The sequence below is a fragment of the Monodelphis domestica genome, chromosome 5 (genome assembly GCF_027887165.1).
Source record: "Monodelphis domestica isolate mMonDom1 chromosome 5, mMonDom1.pri, whole genome shotgun sequence".
Taxonomy (NCBI): domain Eukaryota; kingdom Metazoa; phylum Chordata; class Mammalia; order Didelphimorphia; family Didelphidae; genus Monodelphis; species Monodelphis domestica.
The window spans coordinates 253,122,307-253,143,995 of record NC_077231.1 but is presented as its reverse complement, the minus strand read 5'-3'; the positions used below and the strand labels follow the sequence as shown (position 1 = coordinate 253,143,995).

At 34.8% G+C, this 21,689-nt stretch overlaps 1 protein-coding gene across 2 annotated transcripts in view; it reads right to left on the bottom strand.

Annotated features, from left to right (window-relative positions):
• Positions 1 to 21,689, bottom strand: part of KIF5B (kinesin family member 5B) — a 70,647-nt gene that overhangs the window by 16,239 nt on the left and 32,719 nt on the right. Inside the window, exons 9-16 of one of the 2 annotated variants that reach the window (XM_007504779.3) lie at positions 19,999 to 20,103; positions 19,487 to 19,632; positions 18,564 to 18,712; positions 16,706 to 16,899; positions 11,750 to 11,818; positions 11,003 to 11,209; positions 9,265 to 9,408; positions 745 to 933 (exon numbers count right to left, since the gene is read on the bottom strand). In XM_007504779.3, the coding sequence (XP_007504841.1) occupies positions 745 to 933; positions 9,265 to 9,408; positions 11,003 to 11,209; positions 11,750 to 11,818; positions 16,706 to 16,899; positions 18,564 to 18,712; positions 19,487 to 19,632; positions 19,999 to 20,103 (1,203 nt within the window). The remainder of the gene's footprint in view (positions 1 to 744; positions 934 to 9,264; positions 9,409 to 11,002; positions 11,210 to 11,749; positions 11,819 to 16,705; positions 16,900 to 18,563; positions 18,713 to 19,486; positions 19,633 to 19,998; positions 20,104 to 21,689) is intronic. The other variant, XM_007504780.3, reaches the window with a different exon arrangement.

Genomic DNA, 21,689 nt, shown 5'->3' with positions numbered 1-21,689 from the left:
ATGCCAATATCCACGTGAATGATAAAAATGCTAAAAAGCACAGATCCCCGAGTCCTGTCATTTGAAGGTCTTCTTCCAAGCTGACATTAACCATGAATCCCAAATGACTATCTATTCTGCCTGTAACTTTAGAACCAATTTTGTACTTTCCTAATTATATTTTCATTTCCCTTTTATTACTCCACATTTTCTACAATAGCATTATAATCATTATTGAATGTATTTAAAATCTAAATAAACTAGGATCTTGCAACATTCCCCCCTCATCTACCTCTTTAGATATACCCATACCCAAAAAAAAGAATTGTTCTTATCTCAGGGATGAAGTGAAGTCAAAGAGTTCTAGGTGGTCTTGTTTCAGTCAGTCTTTATTCTCCAGAATGGATGAATGTTTTTTTCAATAGGCCTTATTCCTCAGAAACTTCTCTCATTCTGGAATTTACCACCAGAGCTTCTAAATCTTACTCTTAGTAGCCTTTTTTTCTTGGAAGTAAAAATATACTCTGAGGAAGATGATTTTATTGAATGAAAGATATAACCTACTCAGAACCCTCATATTACTTTACAATGTCACTATGAGAAAATAAAAATCATTATTCTTTCTGAATTAATCTTGAAGCATTTTACTTCAGTTAAATTTTGGAAATGTTTTCTAAAAGTATTTTCCAACAAACCTTGTTTAAAATTAAAACCATGAAGACATTTAAACAATTGAACTCTAAAACTACATGTTAGAATACATACTTGTGATATACGGAGCTGACAAGCTGCTAATTCTTTCTCATTTTCTTCCATTTTTTTATTGCTTTCCGCCTGTGTACTTTCTAACTGTTTGCAACGTTTTACCATTGTTTTTACTTCCGATTTCATTTTACTAATGTACAGTCTTGCAACGGTAAATTCTTCATCTATCATGCCAGTTCCTTCAGGCTGCTGAGAAGAAAAATTAAATTCATGTGAACACTGGAGCAATGAAATATTTCAGTGAATCCAACATAGTCAATAATAAAGTTAATATCTGCAAAATCTGTGTGACATTTACTTAACTTCTGTTTGTATTTCTGTGCATGGTTTATTCCTTTCAACTTTTGCTTTAAAGCCCAAGTCAACGAATCCTACCCTGTGAGTTCATTGCTAGTTTTTTTGTTTTGTTTGGGAAGGGGAAAGACCTGGAGACAGTATTGCTGTTGAATAATTCATATACATGAGTGTTTTCATTGTCATTATACATTTTCTCAGTATTACTATAATGTAGAGGTCTATGAAATATGACATTAAAAAATGCTTCTCATACCTGTAAAGATAGAAAATTACTGGCATAAACTATATACTGTTTTAATTTCTCCTTCCCCTAGTTTCCACGATTTAGAATACAATGTTATATATTTGTGACTATAGATTATTAACATTAGGCCTAAAAAAGCACAATTAATTCTGCCTCTTAAAAATTTTTATGAGTAAAATTTTCAAAAGCTTAGTCATTTCAGCTACAATATTGCTAATTATTGTATTATTGCTAAAGTAATAAGTAGTTTAAGATGTTATGAGAACATCACTAAGTAGATTAAGAAAAAATGGTATCTAAGCCATATCACTTAATTCTCCTAGTTTAAGAAGAGTATAGAACTACAGATGGAATTTCAATAAGACTCTACTAAAATATTACATTATGTTAGATTGTCTCACCTGAAATTAATTTTTGTGTCTCAAAGAAAGAACTAAGTCAAGGACAGAAAATTGTGCTGGATATAATTTTAGTTTGCTACAAATCAAATTTCCTTATCACCTTAATGGACTTTTGGTTGCTTCTAAGATTAAAAAAGGGTTTTTAGATCATATTACTTTTTGAAGAGTGTGTCATAAATAAAATGGTTGACATCAATTCATGTAAGTATGGTTGGGGTATTTACTTTGTAGCATATACCCTCTTAAATGTTGGTTACAGAACACAAAGTCTTATTTTAATGCCTCCCAGAAACAAGAGAAAGGGATCAACAGATCTCCCTGCAAAGGTTCTTTGGATAGATTTGAGAGTCTAAATTTGGATTGGAAAAAAAATTTACGTCTTTACTTCAATCTAATCAGTTGATTTTTGTATACAATTTATTTTATGCATTTAGAATATAATTCTGAGAAGAGTTCTAGAACTTTCTCCAGACTACCAAAAGGGTCCACAACATGACCTCTGGTCTACAGACACACTGACAAAAAAAAAATTCTCAATTTAAGTGATGATTTTAAGGAGATACCAACTTTTCTTTTTACTCAGAGATATTTACTTAATGTTTCTTCATTCAGTTAATGTTTATTAAGCACCACCACTATGTGAAGAAAAATCATTAGGCCTGTACTTGAAGAGTTTACAATCTGTTAGAGATTATTAAATGAGCTAGCCATCTGAGGATTAGATGAGTTATTCTTCCATAAGATCCTTTCCAGCTCTAAAACAACTTCATAATACAAATCGAAATGAGTTACATGTAGATTTTTTTTTCCATGTATGACAACATAAAGCTCTCAATGGAAAGCCTATGGGTTTCAGTTCAATATTGAGGTGGTAATGATAAAAGATCCGAAGTCAAAAGGACATGGATTCAAATCCTGGCTTTCATTTTAAGATCAGTAAAATGGAAAGAATAGTGGTAGCTGAATCTAAGGACTTCAGCATAAATGCCAATCCTGGCACTTATAGTTGTGCTGCCTTAGGCAAGCCATTTAACCTAGACAGGGGGTACATGGAAAAAAAAAAAGCATCAACTAATTTTGCTACTCTGGTCAAAATAGTCATTTGGCTTCCAGCTTTAAGTTGTCTCAGAACTTTCTGAGCAAACAAAATTTGAGAAACAAGTTAACTGAGATAAAGTAAAAGTTATTTTCCTTACTACTTCTGGTAGTTTTAATAATGTACTGCTCACATTCCTTAGTTGATAAATGGTCAAAGAGAGTAAACTACAGCTATATGAAAAAATGCTTTGAATCAAGAATAGAAAAATAAATGAAAGAAACCGAGATTCTATCTCATAACTATCAGTTTGGCAAGACTGACTAAAAAGGAAAATGACAAACATTGGAAGGGCTACTGAAACATAGGTACATTAACTGGTGGAGGTATGAACTGGTCCAGACACAGGAATGGCCTGCTAACTATGCCCCAAGTTACCGAACTGTGTATATATACCCTTTTACCCAGTGATAGTGCAACTAGACTTATATGCCAAAAAGATTAAAAAAGGGGAAAAGGCTCTAAACATTTAAAGCATCTCTTTCTATAATGGTAAGGAACTGGAGAATAAGGGTATTCATCAAATGGTGAATAGCTAAATAAATTATGGTATATGAATGTAATAGAATATTATCAGGTTGTAAGAAATGAAAAGATGGTTTCACAGTAACCTGGGAAGATTTATTTACATAAAATAATGTGGAGTCAGGTAATCAGAACCAGGAAAACAATTTAGTATACCATTAATATCGAAAAAAGTGAAAATTCAAGAACTATCAGACCAAAGAAAAGATATTACAAGCTGCCAAGAAGAAGTCATTCAGATACCAAGGAACCACAGTGAGGATAATGCAGGATCTGGCTGCATCCACATTGAAAAAAAGAAAGGCATGGAATATGATATTCTGGAAAGCAAGGGAACTAGGTCTACAACCAAGAATCAACTACCCAGCAAAACTGACTATATTCTTACAGGGGAAAGTATGGTCATTCAACAAAATAGAAGAATTTCAAGAATTCGTAAAGAAAAGACCAGACCCGAACAGAAAATTTGATGTCCAAGCACAGAACTCAAGAGAATCATCAAAAGGTAATTAAAAAAGAGGGAAAAAAGAAAAACAAAACAAAACAAACAAAAAAATTTTTTTTAAGAGACTCAATAAGTTAAAGTGATATGTATCCCTATAAGAAAAGAGGTCATTGGTAACTCAAACTGTTGTTATTACCTGGGCAGCAAAAAGAAGTACACTTAGAGGGAACAGTGACAAACTGTATAGGATGAAAGGACAAGACATAATATATGCATGCATAAATACATACACATGAGTATGCATATGTATATACTTATATATAACTAGAGCTTAAAATAGGTTATTAAAAGAAATGGGAAAAGAAACAAATGGGGGTAAATTTATATGTCACAAAGAAGCTCATGATGGGAGGGGAGAGAACATCAATACACTGGAAGGGTAAAGAGGCTGGAGACAGGAAATACTCAACTTTTAGGTGCTTTGAAATTGACCCAAAGAGGGAAAAACAATCCAATCCATTGGGGGCAGAGAATAGATTTGTTGCCCTATAGGGGAGTAGAAGGGTAACAAACGGTCTAGTGGGGAGGGAAGCAGTACAAGGAAGGGAGGGGGCGGGGGGGTTAATTTTAGAAAGACTATAGGGAAAATAAGGGGGGGGGAATAAGAAGGGAGGGAGGTAGAAAGGGAAGTAAACTAAGGGTGGGAACTAGGGGGACTGTTTAAAAAGCAAACATTGGTGTAGAAGGAAAGAGTGAAAGAAGAAAAGGCAGGAACAGGAGCAGAAATCAAAATGCTGGGAAATACACAGCTAGTAATCATAACTCTGAATGTGAATGGAATGAACTCACCCATAAAACGCAAGCGAATAGCAGAGTGGATTAGAATCCAAAACCCTACCATATGTTGTCTACAAGAAACACACATGAGGAAGGTAGACACACATAGGGTGAAAGTAAGAGGGTGGAGCCAAATCTATTGGGCATCAACTGACAAAAAGAAGGCAGGAGTTGCAATCACGATATCCGACAAAGCCAAAGTAAAAATAAATCTAGTTAAAAGAGATGGGGAAGGTAATTACATCCTGATAAAAGGCAGTATAGACAGTGAGGAAATATCTGTACTCAACATGTATGCACCAAATGGCATAACATCCAAATTTCTAAAGGAGAAACTAGAGGAGCTCAAGGATGAAATAGATAGAAAAATTATACTAGTGGGAGACCCGAACCTTCCTCTATCCAAACTAGATAAATCAAACCAAAAAATAAAGAAGAGGTAAGAGAAGTGAATGAAATCTTAGAAAAATTAGAGTTAGTAGACATGTGGAGAAAAAGAAATAGGGACAAAAAGGAATATACCTTCTTTTCTGCAGCACATGGTACATTCACAAAAATTGACCATGTATTAGGGCATAAAAACATTGCAAACAAGTGCAAAAGAGCAGAAATAATAAATGAAACTTTCTCAGATCACAATGAGATGAAAATAATAATTAGTAAGGGAACATGGAGAGGTAAAAAATAAAATAAAAATTAATTGGAAATTAAACAATACGATTCTCCAAAACCAGTTAGTTAAAGAACAAATTGTAGAAACAAGAACTTCATTGAAGAAAATGACAATGATGAGACATCCTTTCAAAACCTATGGGATGCAGTCAAAGCAGCACTCGGGGAAATTTATATCCTTGAGTTCATATATTAACACATTAAGAAGGGCAGAGGTCAATGAATTGGGCATGCAAATTAAAAAATTAGAAAGGGAACAAATTAAAAATCCTCAGATGAAGACTAAATTAGAGATCTAAAACTCAAAGGAGAAATTAATAAAATTGAAAGTCAAAGAACTATTGATTTAATAAATAAGACTAGAAGCTGGTACTTTGAAAAAGCAAATAAAATAGGCAAAGTACTAGTCAGTCTAATTAAAAAAAGGAAAGAAATAATAAATAAACCAAATTGACAGTATCCAAGATGAAAAAGGAGACCTCATCTCTAATGAAGAGGAAATTAAGGCAATCATTAAAAACTACTATGCCTAATTATATGGCAACAAATATGGCAATCTAGGTGATATGGATGAATACTTACAAAAATATAAATCACCTAGACTAAAAGAGGAAGAAATAAATGACCTAAACAACCCCATATCAGAAAAAGCAATTGAACAAGCCATCAAAGAACTCCCTAAGAAAAAATCCCCAGGTCCAGATGGATTCACAAATGAATTCTATCAAAAATTCAAAGAACAACTAATCCCAATATTAAACTATTTGACAGAATAAGCCAAGGAGTTCTACCAAATTCATTTTATGACACAAACATGGTACTGATCCCAAAGCCAGGCAAGTCAAAAACAGAGAAAGAAAACTATAGACCAATCTCCCTAATGAATATAGATGCAAAAATCTTAAATAGGATACTAGCAAAAAGACTCCAGCAAGTCATCACAAAGGTCATCCACTATGACCAGGCAGGATTCATACCAGGAATGCGAGGATGGTTCAATATTAGGAAAACCATCCACATAACTGACCATATTAACAAGCAAACTGACAAAAATCACATGATTATCTCAATAGATGCAGAAAAAGCCTTTGATAAAATATAACACCCATTCCTATTGAAAACACTAGAAAGTATAGGAATAGAAGGGCCTTTCCTAAAAATAATAAACAGTATATATCAAAAACCATCAGCAAACATCATCTGCAATGGGGATAAACTAGAAGCCTTCCCAATAAGATCAGGAGTAAAACAAGGATGCCCATTATCACCTCTATTATTTAACATTGTAATAGAAACACTAGCAGTAGCAATTAGAGAAGAAAAAGAAATTGAAGGCATTAAAATAGGTAATGAGGAGACCAAGTTATCACTCTTTGTGGATGATATGATGGTTTACTTAAGGAATCCTAGAGAATCAACCAAAAAGTTACTTGAAATAATCAACAACTTTAGCAAAGTTGCAGGATACAAAATAAACCTGCATAAGTCATCAGCATTTCTATATATCTCTAACCCATTTCAGCAGCAAGAATTAGAAAGCGAAATACCATTCAAAATCACCCTAGACAATATAAAATACTTAGGAATCTATCTGCCGAGACAAACACAGGAACTATATGAACACAACTACAAAACACTTTCCACACCGTTAAAACTAGATCGAAACAATTGGAAAAACATTGATTGCTCATGGGTGGGATGAGCTAACATGATAAAAATGACAATCCTACCCAAATTAATTTACTTATTTAGTGCCATACCCATTGAACTACCAAAAAACTTCTTTACTGAATTAGAAAAAAAACATAACTAAGTTCATTTGGAAGAACAAAAGATCAAGGATATCCAGGGAAATCATGAAAAAATAAATACAAAGGAAGGAGGACTTGCAGTCCCAGATCTCAAACTATACTATAAAGCAGTGCTTGTCAAAACAATTTGGTACTGGCTAAGAGACAGACAGAAAGGAGGATCAGTGGTGTAATCGATCTCAGCAAGACAGTTTATGACAAACCCAAAGACCCGAGCTTTTGGGACAAAAATTCATTATTTGATAAAAACTGCTGGGAAAATTGGAAGACAGTGTGGGAGAGATTAGGTTTGGAACAACACCTCACACCCTACACCAAGATAAATTCAGAATGGGTGAATGACTTGAAGATAAAGAAGGAAACTATAAGTAAATAGGTGAACACAGAATAGTATACATGTCAGACCTTTGGGAAAGGAAAGATTTTAAAACCAAGCAAGACTTAGAGTCACAAAATGTAAAATAAATAATTTTGACTACATCAAATTAAAAAGTTTTTGTACAAACAAAACCAATGTAACTAAAATCAGAAGGGAAGCAACAAATTGGGAAACAATCTTCATAAAAACCTCTGACAAAGGTTTAATTCCTCTAATTTACAAAGAGCTAAATCAACTGTACAAAAAATCAAGACATTCTCCAATTGATAAATGGGCAAGAGACATGAACAGGCAGTTTTCAGCCAAAGAAATCAAAACTATTAATAAGCACATGAAAATAGAATTCTTGTGTTCTACATCTCTTATAATCAGAGAGATGCAAATCAAAACAACTCTGAGGTATCACCTCACACCTAGCAGATTGGCTAACACGACAGCTATGGAAAATAATGAATGCTGGAGGGGATGTGGAAAAGTTGGGACATTAATGTATTGCTGGTGGAGTTGTGAATTGATGCAACCATTCTGGAGAGCAATTTGGAACTATGCCCAACAACCATTCTGGAGGGCAATTTGGAACTATGCCCAAAGGGTGATAAGACTGTCTGCCCTTTGATCCAGCCATAGCACTGCTGGGTTTGTACCCCAAAGAGATAATAAGGGAAAAGGCTTGTACAAAAATATTCATAGCTGCACTCTTTGTGGTGGCCAAAAATTGGAAAATGAGGGGATGCCCTTCAATTGGAGAATGGCTGAACAAATTGTGGTATATGTTGGTGATGGAATACTATTGTGCTCAAAGGAATAATAAAGTGGAGGAATTCCATGGAGACTGGAACAACCTCCAGGAAGTGATGCAGTGCGAAAGGAGCAGAACCAGGAAAACATTATACACAGAGACTGATACACTGTGGTACAATCGAATGTAATGGACTTCTCCATTAGTGTCAAAGCAATGTCCCTGAACAATCTGCAGGGATCTAAAAAACACTATTCACAAGCAGAGGAAAAACTGTGGGAGTAAAAACACTGATGAAAAGCAACTGCTTGACTACAGGGGTGGAGGGTATGACTGAGGAGAGACTCTAAATAAACACTCTAATGCAAATACCAACAACATGGAAATGGGTTCGAATGAAGGACACGTGATACCCAGTGGAATCGCGCGTCGGCTATGAGAAAGGTGGGGAGGTGGGGGTGGGGGAGGAAAAGAAAATGATCTTTGTTTCTAATGAACAATGTTTGGAAATGACCAAATAAAATAATGTTTAAAAAAAAATGTTTCCTAAGTTGAAACTGAATAGGTAAAATCAGCTGTTTTTCCAATGATACATTAGATTTTACTAGAAGGGTAAAGTTTAAACACATCACTTATTTCAATATTCAAATTCTTCTTGCTTTAAACGTATGTTCTTTGCTATTAGATTGATTCATTTTCAGCCTTAGATCTTCTACTACTCTCTCAACTTAGTCATAACTTTTCACTAGGTTTAGTAGTGACAGCATACACAATGCCATTGGACATCAACAGCCTTGGATTTTACTAGCTCATCTTTTAATTAACTGAGTGTCCACAGCCTGATGTACTTTACTCAATCAAAAATATGTTCAGTTTGGATTCTTGTGCAAAAATATGTTCAGTCTGGATTGTGCAAAAATCTGAAGCCATGCAAATGTCTTAATTCGTAGAAATGAAATGAGCTCTCTTATTCTCTCAGATGTCTTAAGTTTAAAACTGTACTGACTCTTGAGATACCTTATAAAATTGGCTTTAGACCACTACTTATAGGTATTATTTGACCATCATATTTACCTTGACATCATTATTTCCCACAGCAATTCCAATTTCTGCAAGGTCTTTCAATAAAGAAGCCATCATCTCTGTTGCTCGTTTTTTCTGGTGATTTGTCATTTCTTTGAGTTTCTGAAGTTCAGCATCTATACTTGCTAGGGTTGCCTGATAGAAAAAAATGTTCAAATATTCTTTAAAATAATTTAATAACCTGGTAATTCAAATCAGAGGAAGTATAGTAGAAAAATCTGGTGTTGGAATCAAGAAGGCTTGAGTTTAAGTGGAGCCAGGGACAGATCCTAGACACATGGCCCTGGCCTTAAGTACTTGAGGCAACTCTCCTCAAAATTATAAATTATAAAATAGGTGGCTATCTGCACTGGTAGAGAGAGTCTCATTGACCAAATGAAATCATAGGTTCAGCCCATGCCCTCCCCACCAAAAAAAGGAAAAGAAAATTAAGCATGTGTATTCACACTCTAATCAATTGGTTTTTGTTTATAACTCACCAAAGGATATTTTTGTTTTCTCTTTTTCTTAAGTTGAATCTATTTGAGGATTAACTCCTACTAAGCCTACAATGTTTTTTTTTTTTAATTTCTGCATAATATGGCCAATACTCTGATAAAAGCTAGTTTATGCTACCTAATTCTATTTTTTTCATTCATTGGGAAAAACATTTCCAAAATCAAGAATCTTCAAAAAGAGTTACAAATGCGGGCTAAGACTTAATTTTGAGGCCAAGCAAAGGACAATGACCTTACTGCCATGAATTAGAAAACTTTAAAAAAGAGGATTCCTGATCCGAGCTCTTCATAAACAGTAGAGGAATAGGTGGCAATGGCAATCCGCTTTGTGCTATCTTTAGCATCATGTCAAATTGCCAATCTGTTTTGTACAAATTTAATAGTTTTAGTAGACATCCCACAGAATGAAATTGTGGTCATTTACATAGTTATTTCCAGTTACAACACTCTACATAAATTCCACCTATTTAGGAAATCATAATGAAAATGGTAAGCATCAATAAGTATTTGTTAGCTATGTTATAGAAAATATTTAAAATATGTATATAGATGTGGAACCCAGTGGAATTGCTCATCAATTCCAGAAGTGGGGAGGGAAGGGAGAAAACGTGAATCATGTAACCATAAAAAAACTATTTTTAAAAATAAAATTCTATTTAAATACAAATTTAAAAAAATATAATTATTTTATAAACAAATTGGTTATTGGCTAAAATGCTACTAAAAAATCAGTGCTATTTGATTATGAAAAGTAACAATACCAATGCCTTTTGAGAACAATTCACTGAAGTCGTAAATTAAATAAAATTTCCTTCATTACCATATTGTTTAATTTCTTAGTTTATATTTATATTTATTCTTTAGTTTAGTCAGTTTGTTAGTTCACTCTCAGTTGTACCCTGAAAAATGGGATCTATTTTTTAAAAAAGTTTCCTTCCCATCAGAAGGTTAGAGCAAAATTCTTTTTAACAGAAGACAAATATAATGGAGAAATATAATAGTTATCTTAACACATCTATTGTTGTTGTTAATACTGGAAGAAAAAACGACAAGTAGGTTTTGGTGTAGATTAAGAAATGGTAACTGAGAACTTAGGATGATGAAGCTCAATGTACAATTATTCCCTGACTTCTCTACAAGTAAGAAATTCAAATAGCTGCCAAGCAAGATATATTAAAGACAAAAATTTATCAAGTCACAAAAAATGAAAAAATATACTATGATTTTCTTACTGATTTCTGATTCAGTTCATCACTAAGTAGCTCATATTCCTTGGCTTTATCCTCAACTTCCTGAGACTTCTGATCATAGTTGACTGCAAGCTCCTCTAGAGCCTGCAATACTTCTTTCACTTCTTCCTTGGAAGCATCATTTTCTGCCTGCAGACGATTCAGTTCAGCCTGCAAATTATCTTGGTCCCTTCTCGTAGATGCTAAAAGCTACAAAAAAAAGGCAAACATGACCATTTTAAACAAAGTATTAACACAAGCACCTTGCTTTAATTCTAATCACCTTAATTTATCTGTTCTTGAGTACAAGCAGAACATATGGAGATGGGGATCCCAGTAAATCATTGACTATAGCAAGGTTCACTGATCTTTGATATTCTCACTCCCATTTATTAAATATGATTTCACCCTTAGTTACGTAGCAATAAAAGATAAAATTAATGAACTCTAGAGGCTCTTTCTTTAGGAATTCATCTTTGCTTATATATGAAAATGTATTTTTAGTGAGATTTGAGCATAGGAGAGAAGTCAACAGGAAGTTCTGTAAAGAAATATGGTTTGAATTGATGTTGGTCTCACTTTAAGTTCATAATAAGTTGAAACATTTAAGGAATGATTCTGAAATACTCTAAGCAGATGAAATTTGCCTCTTAAAAAAAAAAGATACTAAATAGCCAATTCCAAGGCATTAGAGGGGAAGGGTTAGACAACAGGGGTTAAATGACTTGTGCAGGGTCACATGAAACTTGCCTCTTCTTGATCCAACATTTGTGTTTTCAATTTCTCTACCAACTGGCTCTGCTGATTAATTTCTTCATCCTACAATTAAAAAGAAATTATAAAAATTATTTTAAAAATCTCAAAAATGAGTTGTAATCATGATTTACTTTATAGATTATTATAAAATAACTAAGCACAGAGGTAAAATGGAAATAGAAAAATATTTTCAAAAATTTTCAATTGAAAAAGTGCAAGTAGTAATGGACTTCTCCATTAGTGGCAATGCAATGATCCAGGACAATTCTGAAGGACTTATGAGAAAGAATGCTATCCACATTCAGAGGAAGATCTGTGGGAGTAGAAACACAGAAGAAAAATAACTGCTTGATTACACGGGTCAAGGGGGATATGATTGGGGATAGACTCTAAATGATCATCCTAGTGCAAACATCAACAACATGGAAAAAGGTTCTGACCAAGGACACATGTAAAACCCAGTGGAATTGTGCATCAGAAGGGGTAGGGGAGGGAAGGGAAAGAATATGATTCTTGTAACCAAGGGATAATGCTCTAAATTGACTAAATAAAATTTTTTTAAAAGTACAAGTAAATCCCATTTGTAGATACTGAAAATAAATGTTTTTTTTTTTTGCCATATGTTAAAAAAATGCTAGGTGAGACAAAGATAATTCTTCAAATACAAGATGGCTCATTTTTTTTTAAGAAACATATTCAAATGCTACTTTTTTGAAGTAGCCATTACTACAATAAAGTGTATAATTATAGCATAAAGAAGGAAACAAAAGTTTATTTTATTTATGCCTTTTCTTAAAATACTTTAAATGACTATAATTTGCTATTAATGCAGCAATTAAAAATACTATATACACTATCTCATTTAATTTTGACAATATTCATGTAATTTTGACAATATTCATGTGAGATAGTGATAATCAGGACTGTTATCTCCATTTTCTGGGTCAGGAAACAGGGTAGGAGAGGTTAAGTGACTTGTCTGTGGTCATATAACTAGTAATTGTCAGAAGCAGGATTTAAATGTAGGTTTTATAAAATACAAGGTATCAGTGAAAAATAATGAATACAAGTAAGTGTTAGGCTTTGCACAACTTACTGAAATGCTATGGCAAAATTATATCATAAAAACATTACAAATTGAATATAGACACAAACAACACGTAACTATTTCCCCATTTCCTTTTTCCTTCACTGTTTTCACACTCTAGTACTTCTAAAAACACTTCCAATTTACTCTTCTTCTATATGATTTTTCTTGATATTCTCTAGGACTTCTACATCTTTTCCTGTTCTGCTGGGTGCCATAACTCACTATTATGCCCTGAATTGTTATTCTTTCCCCTATAAGATTCTTTTTGCCTTGCTTTTGAGAATTCAGATCAAAAGGAGTTGGAAGATTAGGAGGAGTTATGAAAGGCTCTGAAGGCCAAAAAGAGAATTTTGTGTTTGATTCTGGAGGCAATAGGAAGCTACTTTAGAAAAACCCCCATTAATGGCTGGCCAATCCAGTAGCAAGCTATTGCTACAGTGCAGAGTGAGGAGATGAGGATCTATTGCAGGGTAGTGGCAGTGTGTCAGAGGGGAGAAGATACTTATGAGATGTCACAAACATGAAACTGATAGGCCATAGCAGCAGCTCAGTTATAGGGGGTGAAAGAGTGAGAAATCCAGGCTGACTTCTGTAAACCTTAAAATTTCTTAGACTTATAAATGATGGAAATTTCACCATTGGGAAATTTCATACTTGAAAAATTTCCTATTGATAGTGGGAACTCTATTGGAATGTGAACCCCATTGGCATGGGAGGTTCCTCCTCCCCCCTTCTTAAGATTACTTTAGGACTGAAACCTTTTGCTGAACAATGGAAAGGGCTTTGACCTATGCTTAAGCATAGAACAGGAAGTTCTTTGAGTCATGATTGATTTTAGAATTGATACAATAGAGATACTTGGAATGACAGAACCAGGTCTTGGAAAATACAATTTCCACCCCACTCAGTCCTAACAGGATTTAGGAAGGGCTGCAGCAAAGGATCAAGATTTAATTATTTGAGAATATGACCTTCAACAGACATGTGCAAAGCCACAGACCTCTGGGTGGTCCTGGGTTAAGCTAGAGCCACCATTGGCACAGGGAAGACATGGACAGTGATTGGTAGATGTGAGAACTGAGGGGAGGGAACTTGGATGGTTTCCTTAAAGATAGAGGGGTCTGAGGACTGAGGGGTGGTTGGTTGGAGAGGTTTTTGCTCTGAGAGGTGGTGCTTTGAGAAGTTTGCTCTGAAGGAAGCTGGAGGTGGAGGCCCCTGAGACTGTTTCTCCATTTTGGTCACGTGAGTGATAGGGACTGACCTTCTGTCCAGATTATCCAAGGTTAAGGGGAGAGAGGAGAGAAAGTGGAGGCACCTATTGTAGATGGACTTTCTAAGAATTTTGCCACAAAGGGCAGAAGAGATATAGAGTGAGTGTGTGAAAGAATTGAGTGAAGACTTTTTTTCCGCATGAAGGAGACAGGGATGTAAGAAATGAGCCAATAGGAGAGACTGAAACTAAGTGGAAGAGTGGGCATGACAGGATGGAATGGAACTGCCTGAACAAAGAAAGGGCTTAGGCACCTTCATCATGTGTAACAGTGAAGTAGAAAGTGGTAGAAGGCCTGTGAGTGACAGGAGATGGGAATTTGTGGAGAATGATCTCCATTTTTCCAATAAAGTGAGAGTCAAGGTTCTTGCTGAGAGGGTGGGGAACAGGGAACTAGAAGAGGATTAAAGAGGGATAAAAGATTGTGGAGAGTAGGACAAGGAACTGCTGAGGCAGGATTGCTAGCAGCAGCAAGGGCCCAGTTGAGGCTGGAAAACAACTTTGTAGTGAATCCTGTATAAATGGTCGTGATTCCACCTCTGAACACGCATGTGTGTAGGAGCAAAGTGAGTGGTGGGACTGATCCAAGATGGTGGCTTGGCTGGGTAGAACCAGAGCTATGAGAAAGGGTCCAGGGAGGTGAATGTAGAATTGAATCGGTTCAGGAAGGAGTCAAGATGGTAAAAAGAGGAGTGAAGGTTGGAGACAGTCTGGGAGAGAACTGAGGTGTCAAGGGACTAGAAATACTAAGTGTGGATGCAGAGTAGGATTTTGTGAGGGAAGGCCAAGGGAGAGATATATTTGTGGACAATATTCAGAATAGAATCACCTTTCTGTGGAGCTGAGGCGGAGTGGGGTAGATCATGGGAAGAGAGTAGGTGAGGTACACAGTCAGTATATTTGAGGGAGAATTGACAGATATGCTTAAGTCTCCCTTCAGGACAGGAGTTCGAAAGGAGAGTGACTCTGTAAATAGCTATGAGGGCCTTGATGGGGCGATAAGCATGAGCTTCTTTGAGGGATGGAGGTAGAGGGAGAACCTGGGCCTGGCAATGACAAGTGAGCAGTATTCCAACTCCTCTGCCTTGAGCTGAGGGGAAATGAGTGATGGCATGGCCAGTACTGGCTGAGGGGGAGTCAGACTTCCTAGTGAAAGCTAGGAAATGGCAACTTCAGAGCGGGCATTCCAGAGGGCACAGTGGAAGCACTGGGTGGAGTTTGGTTGGAACTTTGGGATGGGAAGGTGGGATTTGAATCATGATCCCCAGCAGCTTGGAATCCTGGGGTGCCATTTTCCTGACTATGCAGACATTCTCAACTACTTGTTCCCTTTGTCCCTGGGATTCAGAGCTTAAACAAAAATATTCCCACCTTTCCAACTATTCAGTACTCTCATCCCTGCCCTTCACAATCTGTATCTTTCTCTATTGTGCTCTCTGGAATGCCTGCCCTACTGCTAACAAATCCCCCTTTGCTCTGATGGGTTCACTTTTTCCTATCTTGAAAAAAACAACAAAAAACCCTGTCTGCCCCTCAGGCCACTCTTCAAGTCCCTCTGACAGCACTGAACCAGGAGTAGGTATCCCTCTTGCTCCCCAGCCTCACTTCCAGACTCTACATCATCACTCAGCAAACTCTCCCTTTAGGGTTTGCTCTACTGATTTTTATCACCTGATCCAAATCCCTGTCATAATAATCTACAAGCCCCTAAGTCTCATTTTCCTTTCTGAGTTTCTCTAGGACTTCAGTATTGGGCCCACCATTTCCCTTTAGACCTAATCTTGGCTCTTAGGGATTTCAATACATACACAGTTATTTCCCTTGACACACCTGTTTCTTAGTTTATTGGCTTCCTAAAATCTCACCTCTATCTTCACTCTACACATTAGCCACACAAAGGGAAAGTCAAGCTGAATCTGAAGCCCCCCCACCCCTCCGAATGTTCTATTATCATGTCTAGGATTCCAAAGTTTATTATCTCCAATTACAATTTGCCCTTTTTCCTAATTGCTTCTAAAGCTGTTTTTACCACGACTGTCAGTTCCTCTACCTCTTCCTGTTCCCAGAGTCCAGGACCCCTCTTTTGATTTGCATCCTCTATCTCCTAGAATTCCTGCTTCCTTTAAAGTTCAATAGATACCATTTTGCTCAAGAGGTCTTTCTTGATTCCCCCAATTGTTAACTTTCTCTCCCTTCTGAAACTGAGTAGATATTTTTTACTTATCTATGTAATATCTACTACTCCTCTCCTTAGAATGTAAGCTCTACAAGGGGAAGATACTTATTTTGCTTTTATGTCTTTAGCACTTACATACAGTTCCTAGCGCATAACAGTAACTTAGTGTTTCCTGAAATTAGTGAAATGACCTGATAAATAATTTGGTTTTAGAACCAGATATATAATTTTGCACAATGGTATAGGCTTACTACAAAATTACACAACTGCTAGAGATAAAGATCAAAATTAAAAGCAAAGAATTTAAACTGAAATGAGATATTAAAAAGCTGTATTTAGAATAAAGTTACTAGAACCATGCTATTATTAGTTGAAAGTACATTCATATTCAACTTGAATAAGAAAGATTCCTACCTTATCATCAAGTTGTTTGTACAATTTAGCAATTTCTTCTTCACACTTTCTTCTTTCAGCATCAGTAAAGTTTCCTGTAACTCCAATTGTGGCTGCTGGTTTATCATTGATGACAGTAATATCCTTATCTACTGCAAAGGCTTCCAAGTTGGCTTTCTCTTTGTCAAACTGTTCATCAACTGGCACAGTCTCCCCTTAAATAAGACATAGGAATGAAGGGCTAATAAGATTAAACAAGTTCAAAACTGACCTCATTAGTCTTCCTTGTTTTTGCTTAGTCATATTTGACTTGTCCTTCACATTAGTCAATCACCAAATCCAGATGATTTTCCTTTGAAAAAAAAATTTTTTTTTCAATTTTACTACTACTACCCTAATCCAGGATCTCACCATGTCACATGGAATATCTGCAAAGTTTCCTGGGAGTTCTTCCTGTCCACTCATACTCAATCTATGCTGATAATCCTAGTAAACTAATCTACCACCTTATCCACCCATATTGTCCCTTGACCCCACACTAAGTCACAAAGGTTTTCAAATCTCTCCTCCCTCCCCAATCCCAATCTGTTAACCTGCCTATCCATTTCTGCCATTTCTAACATGGCCTTAATCAAATCTGGTAGTCTGCCCCCTACAGAGAGATTATATTATAGTTGCTCTCAACTCTGCTTTTATTCACATTGTTCTACAAAGAAATGGCCTTTTGTATGTTTTCTAACCCAGCCATCCTGTCAAAGTTCATTTACCTTCCCTAATTACTCTTCTCTTTTTTCATTTGAATCCCAATAACATTTAGTCTACATTATAAAATTTAGCCTTTAAGTACACTTGTTTCATTTTGTTTCATATTTGTTAATCTTTTTTCTCCCCAATTCAACTGTAATCTCCTTAACACTACCATGTGGGGGCAGTTTAGTGATTCAGGCCTACAGATGGGAGGTCTTGGGTTCAAATCTGACCCCAGACACTTCCCGGTTGGGTGGCCTGGCCAATTCACTTAACCTCCATTGCCTAGCTGTTGCTGCTCTTTTGCCTTGGAACCAATACACAGTATTGATTCTAAGATGGAAGGTAAGGAGTTAAAAAAATGAGAGAGAGAGAGACTACAATATAAATATGATCTTATACATATAACATATTTTTTGGTGTCTTCAGTCTCACCAAATATAATTCTGATCACACAGAAGATACTGAATACTTGTTAAATAATTGAAATATTTTTGTCTACTTAATTACTAAGAAAATATATACAAAAACCTTATTCACTGAAATTTAGTTGTTAATAAATAACTATAAAACAGAGTATTAAAAAATGTATTACCCATTCAAGACATCTCCCTGTAATTTATATGGTGGCAATTAATCCCATAATTATGAAATATTTCCTCTTATATTATTTAATATTATAAACATTATGTTTCTTTTTAATCATCAACATATATATAATCCTGTAAATCTAGATTCTAGTCATTGTTTTTTAATCTACTTTTCTTCCTTTCTACTGAAAAGTAGACAAATGACCACCATATCTGCAAGTCAGCTAAGATAAAAAGTAAGTATTGATAGGGTTATGAAAAAGTAAATAAAGCTATATAATTCTGGATTAAATGGGATATTCAGCTGAACTTTGACAGTTTGTCAACTCCTTTAGCTTCAATTATTTCCAGTCATTTTGTTAGAGGGCTTAATGATAGATTAATAAGAGTTTTTGACATTTTCTTCTTAAATACCAATTCTAAATGACAACTACTTTTGTTTCTATTTTTATTTACCTTGATGTTGGATTCCCCAATTTTAAATGGCTACTCTATAGTTATGAGCTAACCAGCATGAAATAGTGATAGCTTAATTTCATTACCATTGCGCCATCGATTGAGTTCATTTTCTAGCCACTGAATGGTGTTACGTAATGTCTTGTTTTTCTCTTTTTCTTTTTCGTATTTTTTCTTCCACTGTTCTGCTGTTAGCTCCACATTAACACAAACTGTATTCTTTATTGTCTTGGCTCTAGTGAAATTGGAAAAAAAAATCAAACAGGAATGAACTAGTTATTTTCAAATATATCTACTTTCCTACTGATTCTATAACTGTAAATAAAGTAAATGGATAATTATTTGGATATTACCTATTCTTGTCTAAATGCTACATTTTAGAAGGAATAAGAGACATTTACTTGAATAGATAACTACTTTGATTTTTTTTGAGAGGTGACAGTATGCAGTGTTTGCAAATCATGAACAGCTTTTAAAGGAAAACCAAAGACGGGAAGTGGTTTGTAATTCTGTAAAGTACTGGCAAAGCTGAACTTAAGCCCATCTGAAGTTAATAATAATGTTATGATTTGACTCTTCTTTGGTCACTACAATTTTACAAAATATTCCTAATCCCACAGCATACAATGGCCACTCTAACTTAACAACCTGCATCAGAACTATACTGTTTAATTTTACAATCTGATCTAATTCTTGCAAAAATTAAATTTTCTTTTCTTAGTCATAACCTTAACCCTAAGTCTCAAAGAACTAGGGGAAAATTGTAATAATTACCTGAATTTTGATCATCTGTATTTTAAATATAAAATACAGATTCTAACCAATATTATAAGGACATATATATGACATTATATGTGAATCAGTTGATTTGAGTTATACTCTTTTGAAAGAGATCTATAAAACAAAGTTTTATTAGAGCTTTCAGAAAATAAACATAAAAACCTTAAACTTCATTTAAACAATTAGTGAGAGCCTGTTATATGTATAATACACATTTTTAATAACCGACCTTTGTCCAAATAGGAGTGTAGATTTTGTTTCAGACTCATTATATGATGATGGAGAGCAACAAATGACAATAGTAGTTCTGCAGTTGCCACCTAGTGAATCTTGAAGAATTCTTGTCATTTTACTATCTCGATAGGGAACATATGTCTAAAAAAAAAAAAAAGCTGGGTTCATATAGCTTTTATACATTTAGGATTATATATTATAAAGCTCTGAAATAAAGCATGTGAAGGAATGAACAAAATTCATCAAAAAGACTTAAATATTTTTCAATGGGCCCATTTAATGTTAATTGTCTAATTTAGAACTCTGAAATGAATTTTACTATACTGCTATAAAATGGTAATCAAAAACTGTTAATGATTTAATAAATATTTGAGCACCATTATACAGGCACAGAATATTCCTATTATAATTTATAATATCATGGACCAAAGTTTCTGTATATATTTCTAAGAGTAGGTTTTAAAATTTAGAAACATGGTAAAGGCAACAACAGTCAATGACACTTACACTACTCTCAGCCAAAGCAGAAATGACATTTCCAAGAGCAGACAGAGACTTGTTGATGTTTTTAGCTTCATCCAGCACAGCACCTTCAGCTCCAGTTTTACTAACCTAGGCGTATAATTAAATAGGCATAGTTAAAAGAAATTAAACCACAAGAAAAATATAAGTTATAGATTAAGTTCTCTAAAGTAGCTTCTTCAATTGATAAATGGTCAAAGGATATGAATAGGCATCTGTTGTCAAAAGAAAAAATGCTCTAAATCACTACTGATCAGAGAAATGCAAATTAAAACAACTCTCAGGTAATACCATCTCATAGTTATCAGATTAGCTAATATGACAGAAAAGGAAAATGATCAGTGTTGGAAGGCATGTAGGAAAACTGAGCACTGTTGATGAAACTCTCAAGAGATTCAATCATTCTGGAGAGCAATAAAACCCATACAAATCCTTTGACCTAGCTTACCAGTACTATGTCTGTATCACAAAGATGTAAAAACGTAAAAGGACCTATTTGTATGAAGATATTTATAGCAGCTCTTTTTGTGGTGGCAAAGCAGTGGAAATGAGGGGATGTCCATCAACTGGGGAATGGCTGAACAAATTGTGGTATATAATTGTGATGGAATACTACTGTGCTAAAAGATTAATAGGATGGTCTCAGAAAAAACTGAAAAGATTTACATGAATTAATGCAAAATCAAATAAGCAGAACTAGGAGAACATTGTATGTACTAACAGTAATACTGAACAATGATCCAAGTCACTGCAAGTGACTTGGATATTCTCACTAATACAATGATCCCAAGACCTATTGGACTTATGGTAAAAAATGCTATCCACCTCCAGAGAAAGACTTGATGGAGAATGATTGCAAAGTATACTTTTAAACTTTATTTTTCTTGTTTGTTTTTGTTACTCTACTTACTTTTTACAACATGCTTAACACAGAAATGTTTTGTATGTGTATAACCTGTATCAAATTGCTTACTATTTTGGAGAAATCAGGAGGAAGTGAAGGAGAGAATTTGGAATTCAAATTTCTAAAGGGAATATTAGAAATTGTTTCTGCATGTAATTGGGAAAGAATAAAATATTAAAATAAAGTCACGTTTTTGGTATGTGAGACAAACAGTATGGTACAGCAAATGGAGGCAGGTCCTGAAGACAGGAAAACATAGGTTCACATTTCTCATCTGAACATATACTTAGAATATAACCATGGGTAAAAGCCTTTAATCTCTCACTGTCTCAGACAATTCTCTAAGAATCTACATTATCTACAAGTTACCAATCTGTACCAATACCTGGAGTTTCCACAGTGAGTGGTCTCCATACCTTTGAAATCAACAGATCTGCCTCCCCCTCCCTAAATCCCATTATTATTCACTCCCCAAAAAGTCCTAATTATTTACTAAATGATACTTTCACTTGCTACTTTGAAAAAAATATTTTTTAGGGGCAGAGGACAGAGTAGGAATAACAAACACCTTAATTAATTTAATAGCACTTTTCTTGCTCTCTAATATACCTGCTATTCTGTATTATGATTATTTCTGTTTGTATATTATTCCTCCACTATAAGCTTCAAGAAGAGAGGGACTATATCAAATCTGAAGTTTTGAAATTCTGGAGCACTTTACACTTTGTTCTCAACACAGAGTTGAAACTTTTGCTGTTATGGTGACAGTACT